Source organism: Balaenoptera physalus (assembly GCF_965194825.1).
Source record: "Balaenoptera physalus genome assembly, chromosome: 12".
Classification (NCBI taxonomy): Eukaryota; Metazoa; Chordata; class Mammalia; order Artiodactyla; family Balaenopteridae; genus Balaenoptera; species Balaenoptera physalus.
In genome coordinates, this window is record NC_138897.1 from 92,133,636 (window position 1) to 92,147,259 (window position 13,624).

At 45.8% G+C, this 13,624-nt stretch overlaps 1 protein-coding gene across 2 annotated transcripts in view; it reads left to right on the plus strand.

Annotated features, from left to right (window-relative positions):
- The window catches only part of TMEM132B (transmembrane protein 132B), a 416,404-nt gene extending 403,489 nt beyond the window's left edge, over positions 1 to 12,915 (plus strand). For both annotated transcript variants that reach the window (XM_082418222.1, XM_082418221.1), the window contains 3 exons: positions 688 to 958; positions 2,734 to 2,925; positions 4,358 to 12,915. In XM_082418222.1, the coding sequence (XP_082274348.1) occupies positions 688 to 958; positions 2,734 to 2,925; positions 4,358 to 5,506 (1,612 nt within the window). In that variant the 3' untranslated portion in view covers positions 5,507 to 12,915. The remainder of the gene's footprint in view (positions 1 to 687; positions 959 to 2,733; positions 2,926 to 4,357) is intronic.
- Positions 12,916 to 13,624: the final 709 nt, after the last annotated feature.

A 13,624-nucleotide genomic window follows, 5' to 3' on the forward strand; every position in this document is an offset into this window, starting at 1 on the left:
AGGAGGCTTTACCCTGATCACCTTCAGGGCCCGGAGCTCAGAGGAAGCCGCTTCTATAGAGGTGGAAGGGCCTGATCCAGGCAAAGGGCTGGATGTGGGCACCGTCCCCGGGTGATGGTTCACGAGGGCCGACCTCAGGTGTCGTCACACCTGGCCGACATCTCCTCACGCACACCTGCAGGGCGGTAAGGGGGGTCCTTCTCATCTCCGCTCCCAAGGTGAGGTGCCCATGTGGGGGTGACGGATGGCTCAAGGCCAATAAGGGGAGGTGGATGAAGGCTCCACACGGCTCCTCCGACCCCAGACCTCCCGTTCGCTCCTCTAGCCCCAGTTCATCCCCGCACGGGGGATCGTGATGAAGGTGCAGACTTCCAGAGCACAGGACAGAGATGCAGCCTCTGCCCGTGTGGGGCTGGTCCCCCCCTGGTGCTGGGCGGGCGCGGCGGGGGCCGAGCTGGGCTTCCGTGCTCCGAGCACGTGGCAGTACACGTGGCGCTCGGTGACCACCGGACAGCGTCCGGGGAATGAACGCAGGAGCAGACGGCGGGTGACCCGATGGTGAGCAGGTCTGGCGGCAAGAAGATGCGGCTCGCGCCGAGCGGGGCGGTCTCAGGGCGTCAGGACAGAGGGGTGCGCGGGGCCGCTCTCCACAGCGATGACGTTCGCTCTGCCGTGTGTGTGTCCCAGGCCCACCAGAGACAGCGAAGACGAGGAGGACGAGGAGAAGAAGGGGAGGGGTTGCTCGCTGCAGTACCAGCACGCCCTCGTGCGCGTCCTCACCCAGTTCGTGGCCGAGTCACCCGACTCGGGTCAGCTGAGCTACATGCTGGGCCCCGACTGGCAGTTTGACATCACTGACCTTGTGATGGATTTCATGAAGGTGGAAGAGCCGAGGATTGCTCAGTTACAGGATGGCAGGACCCTGGTGGGCCGGGAGCCGGGCATCACCACCGTGCAGGTACAGGCACCCCCCCCCCTCGCCGCCTCCCACAACCCCGGTCTGTATCGATGAGGGTCCAGGTCGATGCTGTCGTGCGGGGCTGTGTGCGCACGTGTCCGAGAATCACGGGCAGTAACAGAGGGTTCGGCAGTCCTAACAATCCAAGCTCAAATTATATCTTGCGTTTTAGAGAGAGTCGAGAAAAAAATCTCATTTCTTTGACCAAAGCTGACTTAAACACACAGTCTAAGTAATCTTTCCCCCAATATGATAGTTTACTTTTCATGTATCACTGATAGAAGACGGTAGAACCTGTGAAAGCTAGTTTTATTTTCCTAAACTTGAGGATCAAACATTTAGCTATGCCTTACCTTAACAGTGGACAAAAAATTAAAAAATAAAACGTATTGCACTAAAATTAATAAAAAACACTCTCCATTTTATTATAGTAATAGTAAAACTATTTTCTAGCCAACGTTGACAGGGTAATTCTGCAGAAAGAGGGCAGCATATTTTTTTAATAACAAATCAAAATGTTACTGCTCAGAGCTAATTAAGTCAGATTTTAGGTTTTGCCAAAGTTAATTTTTGACAAAGCTGTACTCAGCATTATATTTTTATTACTCTTCTATTTCTATGTCACAAATCACCGCCAATCTCCCAACTTAAAGCACCACTAATTTATTAATTCAGAGTTCTGAAGCTTGGGAGTCCAGGTGAGCCTGGAGTACCAAGCCAGGTGTACCACAAGGCTGTGGTCAAGGTGTGGGCCAGGCTGGGCTTACGTGCGGGCTTCACAGAAGGGTTTGCTCCCCAGCTCAGGTTGGTGGCAGAATGCAGTTCCTCGTAGTGTGCGGTTGGGAACTCTGTGTCCTTGTGGACTGTCAGCCAGGGGTCATTCTCTGCTCCTAGAGGTCACCTGCATTCCTTCTCATGGGGCCTCTCCATCACCAGATTCTCACTCTTTGAATCTCTCTGACTTTTCCTTCTTCCACCAGCCAGGGAAAGCACCTTGCTCGTGTGATTACATGGGACCCACCCGGCTGACCCAGCCTAATCTCTCTCTTCCAAGGCCAACTGTGCCATATCCTATAACATATTCGGGAGGGTGATTTCTCATCATATTCACAGGTTTGAGAGATTAAGCAGGACCTCTTTGGCGGGACAGGTCTAGAAATTCTGCCCACTAGATATTCCTCTCCATTTGTTAGTCACCCCCGCTTGCAAGCTAGATGGTGCATTAGGAGTGGTTTCTTAGAAGGAGAATAAGATTCTCTTTCCCACTTTGCTTACCTGGTTTATCCAATGATGACGCAGCAGCCCATGCAATGGTGATTAATGGCCCGCAGTGGACGTCTAACTGCCCACTGAAAGGAATAGGAGCAGGGAGAGATGGCCGAGCACCAATCCTTTAAAGTTTTACCACAATTCTGCCATTTTCACACCTAAATATTAGTTGTTGGAAAGATGTTACTCTTTGGTGCTTGGTACCCAGGTGGGCAATTTTTAGTTATTGCCTCTAAATTAAATCCTGCTTTTTTTTTTTTTTTTTTTTGAAAATCCAGTGCTGTGATCATGATGTGAATCAAAGTAAAGAAAATGGACCAAGATGATATTTGTAAAACTCCTTCACTTGGAGAGTGTAATTGAACAGGGGCATAACAGTCACACACACAATTTCCATACGTGCACTCATGTCGGGAAAACTGGGAGAACACGGTGGTGGAAACACCAGTTAAGGAGTTTTGAATGGTGTGAGGGGCAGAGACTGAGGTGTCTCGCTGACCCTGCAGGTCCTGTCGCCTCTCTCTGACTCCATCCTGGCTGAGAAGACGGTGACCGTCCTGGATGACCGTGTCACCATCGTGGACCTGGGCGTGCAGTTGGTGGCCGGCTTGTCTCTTTCCCTGCAGCCTCACAGGTCGGACAAAAGAGCCATCATTTCAACAGCAGCTGCCCAGGATGTTCTTCAAGCCCCACAGCAAGTAAGATTGCAGAATCCTTTCGTCCCTGGCCAGTTGAGACAGCTTCTCTCTCTGTCACATCCTGCAAAGGAGATCCATAGAGAGAGCACTTGTAGCTGGGACTGGTGATTCTTGAAGCTTCTTCCTGTTTATCCAGTCTGTCCTGTCTCTGAGAAAAGTACTCAGTGGCTTAGATACATTTTCCTCGTATGTGATTCTAATCCACCAACCACATGCCCAGATGCTACTTGCTTTACAGCAGCCTTATCTGTTTTAGGCACAGTCCACTGCTAGACCGTGACCAAAGGCTCACATGTTTTCCCTTTTGCCAAAGCAGGTGCCTTTCGATACAGTAAGTAAGTCCCCTACATATGAACGAGTTCCATTCCGAGAGTGCATTCGTAAGCCCAACAAAGTTAGCCTAGGTACCCAGCTAACACAATCGGCCATATAGTACTGTACCATAATAGGCTTATAATACTTTCCACACAAATAATACATAAAAAACAAACACAAAAAATAAGACATTTTTAATCTTATAGTACAGGACCTTGAAAAGTACAGTAGTACGAGTACAACAGCTGCATCCAGGGGCTGGCATCGAGTGAAGAGGCAAGAAGAATTACTGACTGGAGGAGGGTGAGGAAGTGGGAGATGGTAGAGCACTACTGTACTCTATACAGTCCTATACAGTAAAGTACACAAAAGCACAACCACTTGTAGAGGATGCAGGCACGTGACAATGTACGCCGGACACGTGAACTAGTTTACGTGATTGGACATGCGAACGCACGTTCACATCTTTGAAAGTTCACAACTTGAAGTTTCGTATGTAGGGGACTCACTGTACTTGGAAATTCCATTTCAGCTACTTGAACAAGCATGGCTAATAGGCACCCAATCACCACTGGTGACAATTATTGCCAACTCTCAAACTCTCCCCCATCTTTAATCTTTGACGTGTCATTGATAAAGATACCAGGGCACTGTGCCTTTCAAGCCAGCTGGCCTCGTAATGCATCCTTCCGTAAGTGCTTCCAGCAAAACATGCTTCGTCAGCGTTGGGTTCCTAATAAAGAATGTTCAAAGTGATATTCTCTTGAGCAGGCGCCTGGTTAGTTGCACCTGAATATGATTCAGATAAATTGCCTGACCTTTCAAAATGTTTTTAGAAAGGTCAAAGTCAAATTCTGTTGTCTGGCATGCAATAAATTAATATACACTTTAATGCACTTGTTAAAGCATATTGTTTGTTTCTCACATCAACTATAGCTATAGCTTAGGGCTGATGCCGGTTCCAGGCATTGTCGAGAGCTATTCACGATGATAAAACATAGAAATTAATTTTTCTCAGATTGTATGTGTAAATAATATGACATAGGAAATCACGTTTACATTTGCAGGCTTGAAGGAACCGGATGATAACATAATGCTTTGCTTTCATTTTTCTTAGGAAGCAATAGTCAGTTCTTGGATTCTGTTCAGTGACGGTTCGGTGACACCTTTAGACATTTACGATCCCAAGGATTTTTCAGTTACCGTCTCATCATTGGATGAAATGGTGGTGTCTGTCCAGGCAAACCTTCAGTCCAAATGGCCGGTTGTAGTTGCAGAGGGGGAAGGGCAAGGGCCCTTGATTAAACTGGAAATGATGATCAGTGAGCCCTGTCAGAAGACCAAGAGGAAGAGCATTCTTGCCGTGGGTAAAGGGAACATCAAGGTCAAATTTGAACCAAATACTGATGAGCACCAAGGGGGCACCAACGACATTGAGGGCATAAATCGGGAATATAAAGACCACCTCAGTAACACCATAGAGCGTGAAGGAAACCAGGAGAGAGCAGTGCAGGAGTGGTTCCGACATGGCGCCTCTGTCGGCCACGAGGAAAGTACCAACAAAAGCACAACCCCACAGTCTCCCATGGAAGGAAAGGATAAGAAGTTGCTCAAGAGTGGTGGTCCAGATGCCTTTACAAGCTTCCCCACTCATGGGAAGTTACCGGAACCCCATAATCCTAGTGACCTTACGGTGACCTCCAGGGGGTTGACCGACTTGGAGATCGGCATGTACGCCCTGCTCTGCGTCTTCTGCCTGGCCATCTTGGTCTTCTTAATTAACTGTGTGGCATTCGCTTGGAAATACAGACACAAAAGGTTCGCCGTGAGTGAGCAAGGCAACATCCCCCATTCCCACGACTGGGTCTGGCTGGGGAACGATGTGGAGCTTCTGGAGAACCCGGTGGACGTGACCCTCCCGTCGGAGGAGTGCACGACCATGATCGACAGGGGGCTGCAGCCCGAGGAGAGGAACTTCCTTCTGAACGGCGGTTCCCAGAAGACTTTCCCTAGTCAGCTGCTCAGACCTTCTGACTATGTCTATGAGAAAGACGTGAAAAACGAACCTCTGGGTTCGTCCGGCCCCAAGAGGAAGAGGGTCAAGTTTACGTCCTACACCACCATCCTCCCGGAGGACGGCGGCCCGTACACCAACTCCATCCTGTTTGACAGTGATGACAGCATCCAGTGGGTCTGCCCAGATATGGGGCTGGGGGCGTCCCAGGGCTTTAGAGACTACGTGGAGAGGCTGCAGGACCAGATGTAAACTCCTTTCTCATGTTTGTATTCACCTTTATGCCTTCTGCTTTTTGAATGGTGGAGCCGTGCGTCTGATCAGCAATAGGGGATGAGTTAACAAAGCTTCGTTTGTGGAGGTCTGGCGGGATCCCTTTCGAAGCAGGCATCAGAGAGAGCAAAGGCAGCTGCGTTCGAAGCTAGGCAATGTCTCTAAATAGGCCACATGTAGGTCCTGGAGAAATTCTAAGACCACGGTTTTATCTGCTGCCTAATACTAGCTCAGTTCAACTATAATAAACCTGACCCCACAGACATTGTTAATCATCTCGTGGCAAAACGGCCATGTGGAATTAGAAAAGACTTGGGTTTGATTTTTCTACTCCTAGACCTTTTAAAGCACAGTGGACATTTCTTGCCCTTGACCTGAGATTGGACATACGTGAAAGATGCTGAATGTAGCCGCCCATATTTGTTACGAGCACTGCTCATTATTTTTATATATCTTTGCACCTGCACCTGGTTCCTTTGACCTCTGCAATTCTTTTTGAAACATGAAGACAAGCAATTTCATTCTATTCTCTGAAATCTGTTTGATTTACATATGAATTTTAGTCCCTGTGATGTGCCACGTCCTGTTATTTCCTGGGTGTCTGTGCAGGATTTCAGGGTCTTTCCAGTTTTTCTCACTGCATCCCTTAGGGGCAATGTCTAAGAAGCTTAGCCTCATGCCGTCTTTCTTTCTTTTTGTTGTTGAACTTTCTTGTATCAGACGGGGACGTGGGATTTTACTTAAAATATTAATATACTGTAAGGGAGGGCCATCTCCTTTACAGTTTTCTACATGAAGCTTAAAAACTTTGGAGAAAAGTTGTGAACAGTGAACCTTTACTTTTATCTTCTGCTTGCGGGAGTCATGAGGACCTCTTTCCTGGGGTGCATTTCTGAGGACAAAAAAAAGTCCTCAAAATAGTTGTATTTATACTAATGCTTTGTGGTCAACACCATTTGTTATCCAAACTGAAATCAAGATCTAGAAATGATATGCAGAGAGAGGAAATTGCATAGGAAATATCTTCAGATTAAACTTTTCTTTTCCCAGAACAAAACTTCTTAAAAACAGTAAATGAAATGATGTTTCAACTTGGCAATATGTAGAAATCTACCCATACAATGATTTCCACCCACTACCAAAAAAACCCCCAAAAAACCAAAAACCCCAAAACATATATCTATCCTCAGTCATGACTCTGGCAGAGATAAAACCTATACAGGGTGTCCATTAATGGAGAACAGCAATGGGTTTACCCCCCAAATTCTAAAATAAATGACTCTTCCAGAAGCTTGAGAAGCAATTGTGATAAAAAACCATAGCTATTGGGAAATCGAAGTGGCAAGAGAGAAAAAAAAAAATCATGATTCCTGCATAATTTTTAAATAAACAGTGTTTTTCAAAGAACAGCATGCCTGGTCTCAAGCAAAGCAAGAATTTCAGATTAGGAAGCTATGACAACATGCTATTAAGATGTGCTAGCTGGAAAAACAGACACTCGATAAGTATGCCTCATTCTGAGCTTTCTTGAACCATTTGCATCTCTGAGAGGTAGAATTTTAAAGACCCAAACAGTCAGGGACCTGCAGGAGGTGTTGAAACAGTTTCTTGGCTCCTGATGGCTGTTGACTGAGCTCTTCAAAAGGCTGCGGTTCCGTGGTTCTCTTCTAGGGTTCCGTGGACGGGAGTGTGGCAACCAGCCTTCTCCAACCATGACGTGGCAGACACAGAATTCTCCCTGTGTCTCTTGCCCACAGGACTACAATACGTTTGTAAACAGCACCTAAGTTACCAGTGATACGCTGCCTGACCTCAGAGGCTGGTGTTTCAGTTGCTCTTGTGTTTAAAATGGGGGTTAGGAGCTGAAGCTGGTGAGGTTCCCCAGATCTTCCAGTTTGATTGGGGAATGAAGCCAGGAGACCCAGGCACCAGCTTCCAAAGGAGTTTACAAAGAGATGGCTGACACCTTGTAGGAAGAGCTCCTCTGGTGGTCACAGGAAGCTGCCTCTGCTTTTCAAAGGGCTTGGCGAGGAGGTAGCTCAAAACCAGCTGTGCAGGGCTGGAGAGGGATTCACACACCAGCTGAAATATAGCTGTCCACGTGAGCCCTGCTCCTCCTGTCAGATATTTTCCATCTTCTCTCCCTTTGGGTCTTGGACATTCCAGACGCAGTGGGGATGTCATTTCTGAAACTGATACAGGGGGTGAGTCTGTCTCACACACACACAGCAGGCTGCCTCGCACTGGTGAAATGAGACTTCCCGTGGGTATAATTTGGGAGGAGACAAAGGAAGTTACTGTTGTCACGGGGAGCCTTATTAAGGAGCATACAAATTAGACCATCTCCTATGGTCCGAGTGCTTGACGTGACACAGAAAGCAAACTGGGGAGAATTAGGAAGAGCCAGGGGTTTCTCTGCGGAGCCGGGAACTGACCGTGGTCCTGAAGACGCCTCCCGTGGGTGAGCTAACGTCACCCAGAGTGATGCAGGCTGCATAAACCACCTTTGCTGGTTTCTGTTGAGACTCAGTCAGTTCAAAATAAAAATCAAATGGAAGGTTTCAGGGCAGAGGCCCCTTTTACCATACCACACACACTCCCACATATGCACACGTACATACGTATTATACCCACGTGTGTGTGTGAATAGTGAAGAATCAGAAATTCAGTTTTTTTGTGGAAATCAACACTGTCAGTTGTTCTCAGATTTGGTGTGGACACTATTCAGCTTAACAGAATGTCACTGAAATTCTTTCTGCTCTAAATATTCCCTGCTGACTAGAAAGTATGGGTTATATCGGCTTGTTTTCCAACTAGTCAATTTAAAACAAATAGGAACTATACCTCCAAAATATTTCAGCTCAGATGGGGGGGCATGGGACTTCCCTGGTGGCACAGCAGTTAAGAATCCGCCTGCCAGTGCAGGGGACAGGGGTTCGATCCCTGGCCCAGGAAGATCCCACATGCCGCAGAGCAACTAAGCCCGTGCACCACAACTACTGAGCCTGCATTCTAGAGCCCACGAGCTACAACTGCTGAGCCTGCGTGCCACAACTACTGAAACCCACGCGCCTAGAGCCCGTGCTCTGCAACAAGAGAAGCCACTGCAATGAGAAGCCCGCGCACCGCAACGCAGAGCAGCCCCCTTTCGCCAGAGAAACTGGAGAAAACCCACGCGCAGCAATGAAGACCCAATGCAGCCAAAAAAATAAATTAAATAAAATAAATTAATTAAATAAAATGGGGGGAATGACGTAAATTGCTAAGCCTTGAAATATGGTTCGCTGGGGGCCGTGCATTTGCCTGGACTTCCCAGGTTCTCACGGCTGAGATATCCAAAGGATAGTTGTCAGTAACCTGAAAGAAACGATGTCAGTAGAGTCCCTTCCTCTCCCGTTAGAATGGGATGTTCAGACTCCCCTTGAGGCAGACACCAGCAGCCTCTAGAGGGGACACCAGGCCGCGAGCTCCGTCAGTCACACGCAGGGCAATTCAGATGTCCCATGAGGACCAGGTGACCTACACCCGTGGAGGATGTGAGACCACTGTCTCCAGGGGCCAGACGGGCTGCTTTCCAGGCCAGCGTACAGCTATCAAGGAGCGGCTGCCACACAGAAGTCCTGGAGTTTAAACCTACAGTGTTGCATTTGAGAGAAAGAAAGAAGAAAAGACATTGGAAGTTTCCCCTGGAAACTTCCCCCAAAGAACACACTGGCTAGCAGACCTCAGAATACTCTGTGTGAACCAGAAGGGAATAATTGACTTCCTGGCTGTCTTCTTTTGCACACTGGTCAGGCTGAGTTCCCAGACTATAGTCATCCTTAAACCGTAGGCAGAGGGTTTTTATTTATAAAAATTAATGCCGGGAAAAAATGGATTAATTTTTGTCCCTTTGCTACATCTGTAGATGAAGTATTTTGTACCTGGATAATTTTAAGTTTTAGGAAGTCTGCCCTTGTGTGTGTCGATCAGCATTCTTGTCTCACTCTTTTAGAAGGGCGTCTTCCCAGTGTTGAGATGTTGGGACCACGGTAAAGTGTCTGAGAAGATCATTCATTCCAACTCCACTGACCACAGAGGGTGGTTTCACCTGAATCTTTCCTTCACCATTGACACCATTGTTTTTCTACTCTTGTCAACTCAAAAATGGCCTCAATTCTCCGTTCTAGTCTCTGTAAATGACACGATAGACTGTTTATAAAGCCAGCGACCATCTCCTCCCTCAAAGTTATATTACGTGTAATGTATTGCGTGTCACCTGTTGTGTAAAGGAACAGTATGGGTGGTGGAAGAGTTATGCTAAAATATGGATAGCAGATATTTTTGTATGTAATATAGGCAATATACTGAAACACTGAAAGGTGTGTTGGAATAAATACATTTTAACATAAAAGCATGCAAAGCTATAGCTTTTAACTGTACAGACATCCCACTCAGAAATATCTAAATTGATTATGGGAAAACATCAGAACCTGACATCGTGAAATGCACTAAATTAAAGATGCAGCCTTTAGAGGGCGTGACTTCTGTTGGAATCGTTGATGGAATCTGCCAGGACATTTTGATCTTACTCTTCCTTACTTTTGGATTTTTTTCCTTTTTCTTTTTTTTTTTTTTTTCCTGGAAATATCTCAGAAATAAAGTGACATCATTTTCCAGCATAAAGGTATATACTAACCACAGGGTAATTCATCCTTTTTAACATGAAAATAAACATTTAAACATTCTCCAGTGGTTTCATTATTTTATCCACATTTTTCTCTTTTACTTGCAGCATCTCTATGATTTGACTATCTTTATATATATATATATTTTTTAGCCAGTGATTTTAATACCTTTGACGCAGCAATAAATGGAAACCAAAAGAAAATGTTTCTTGAAAGTTGCAAATAACTTTGACCTTTGAAAAAGGTAAACTTTTCATGTGTTGTCCTAGCAGACTGGGGGACACTTCTTCCCTGATGTTTCAGAAGGAGGACTCCTGTTTTTCAGGTCCCTGCCCAGGGTCAAACTGTCTTGGAATCAGTGCTGACCTGTAATGCACCAGCCCTGCCGTCTTCTCCCTTTTGGTCTCTACTTACCTGTGACTCACTCATGTGTCCGTATTTGGGGCAGGGGCTTGCGGTGCCGAGGGCCCAGCATAGGTAGAGCTCTAGACACGTAAGAAAGACACAAGAGAGTCGGGGCTCCTGCTTGGAAGGCTGATGATGTCTCAGCTGAAAGGCTACCAGGTGCATTGCTGAGTCCCCACGGCTCTCTGTGGCTTGTATGCCCTTTCTGACGCTGCCAGCATCGTCTTTGGCATTTTGGCAAATGGCACTCCTCGTTATCAGGATGAAAAGGGACGTCTCTATGGCAGTAACTTGACATGTCATAATAAATGCCCCACCCCGAGCCTGATCTTCCACTGGGCCTTCCAGACATCGTATGAGGAAGTGAGTGTCAACCTAGGAATTGGCCTCGTGAAATGAAACCTGCAGAGTGAGAGGCTTCAGATGAGCCCAACTGCTCTCCCAGTTTCCACACATACCCCCATCGGCAGGATTTCTCACACTCTGGGTGACTGTTTCCCACTAACAGCCCCTTCTTCTTCTTCTTCCTGGAATGGAGGAGGACGGAGCCACAGACCCCAAAACCTCTCCCCAGATCTCAGCGTGCATGTATGCAGTTTAGGAAAGTTGGTTTCTGAAAGAGAGGGAAAAAAGAAAATTTGAAACGAGGCTTGTAAAAAAGTGAACCCTTTAGATTTAGACTTCTGTGTGCGCAAAATGCAAACACCGCATTGCAAACTTTTTGATATTGAAATGCTTAATGCCTGTTAGTTTCTTTATGGCTTTATACAATTTAGATCAGTTACAGAGGTAGGTTCTTTATTGGTTTATATAATTTAGATCACTTACGGAGGTTTTTTGTTGTTTGCTTTAAACTTTTTTTTTTTTAAACACGAAAAAGTGCAGAAACATTCTACCCCGGTTACAGTGTTTGTAGCCTTTTCTCTGAGTCAAGAAGACAGGACATGATCACTTTCCAGGTGGGAAGTAACAATTCAAGTCTGATAGAGAAATTATGTTACCTGTCCAAGAAAGCGACCATGCCATCAACTGACAAACTGGACAATCTTCCCATTTCATGAGATGCCTTTATAATTTCTTTGGCTCTTGGTCAGTTGTTCTGACGAAACCTTTACTTTTATCTTGAAGACTGCAATTTCTTTAGGTGCTGCAGCAGCTGCGGTCAGTTTATACATCTACGCTGCCCACTGGAATAGAGCGCTTTACAAACAGAGGGATGGACATTGCTTTGGGATTCAGGGTCCATGTGATGTTGACTTTTCCACCCCCTGGACAACATTACTTCTCTAAGATGGCTTAAATCACTTCTGACCTGAAACTTCTTTCTTTACTTCAATTGGCCAAAGAACATGAACAACGTTTTATTTTTCCATGATAAGGTTGGAGCTGAGATAATCTGCTATTTTATTGTTACCTCTTATAGGAATCTGAGTCACTGAATGAAATAACCCAAAAGGCCAGTGTAGACTCTTCCCCTTTGATATAGTTTTTTCACTTAGAGATGCTTCCTTAGACAGTGTGCCTTTTTCCCCCCTGTTGTAATCACTGTAGGATCTCCATTTAACCCACGTATATTCCCACATGGCATACTTTATTCCCATAAATATTTTAGGCTGACAAGGGTCGCGTGCCGGGCATTGTTAAGCACACCCTTCCAGGTTTTCAACGCTTTAATTTACTGTTCTGGTTGGTTGTAAAGCCACTTGGTGCGTCTGAAAATTTGCATCAGATCTGCTACCATATCAGTTACTCCGGAGCAATGAATTGTTCAGTACCAGCCCTCATGTGCCAAAAGATGCCAGGACAGGCAGACGGAGGGACCCAAGTACTTCCTCTGGGCACAGACCACCAAGCGAGTGATTTCCTCTTTCTGTAGTTGTCTTCCACTGGGAGCCTTTTTCTGGACTTCTAGCAAGGGCATCAATTTAAAACCCAACGTGGATTCCAAGAACAAACCCATTGCCCGAACCCCATGACAGTTGATGTTCTAGGTACATCACTGCAGGTTTAAGCAAACGCCCAAACTATGAAAGACAGGGGCTGAGAGTGAAGAATGAAATAATAAGCAACCGATCAAAGCCAGGAAAAAAGAAGTAGCTCTGCCACTCCCTCGCACACAATGAATATTGTACAGCAGATCTGTGCTCTTGCAGGGAGTCACATGTGTCTCCCCATGGCAAACAATTTTTCCAATGCTGCTTATCTGTAACACGTGTCTGAAGGGCATGCTGTTTGCTGACGATTTAAATCTGTATCCTCAACCATCAGTTCCCAGCCCCAGACTCTTCTCGGGTGGATCCCATCTGGGCTGCAAAACACAGGGAGTGACCAAACCCACATCACCCAGCCAGTTCTGAACTTTTGGGTGGCTTCAAGGCCACAAATACAGCGGGAACAAATTCTGTCTGGCGTTTGAAACAAAAAAAAAGAGTGTGATCTTCTCTCTCCGTTCTTCTGAGTTGGATTCGTATTCCCTGGTAAACACCAGCTATTATAAACAGAGCATGCTGTTACAACATTGTGCTTCTCTATACTTTTTTGGTTGTATAATGAACCCATCTCATACTACCCACGGCTTTCAGTATGATTGATCCGTTGTATCTGTCCCACAGTATGTTTAACCTACCTGTAAAGGCACTTCCAAACATTTTGAAAATGAAGAAATAAAATGTGCTGGATGATTCCTTGTCATAGTAGAACAGTCAATGGGTAAGCTCCAGGAAATTATCTCATCCTCTAATAGTTGTTCAAAGGAAGATATTAAGAAGTTTTTAGGTTCAGCGTAGGGGCAGCTGTCTTCAGGGTTTTGAGGTCAGTCATTGGCTGAGACCTTGAGAATTTGAGAAAAGCATGGTGTATTTATTTATTTATTTATTTATTTATTTATTTATTTATTTATTTATTTTTTAACATCTTTATTGAAGTATAATTGCCTTACAATGGTGTGTTAGCTTCTGCTTTATAACAAAGTGAATCAGTTATACATATACAATATGTTCCCATTTCTCTTCCCTCTTGCATCTCC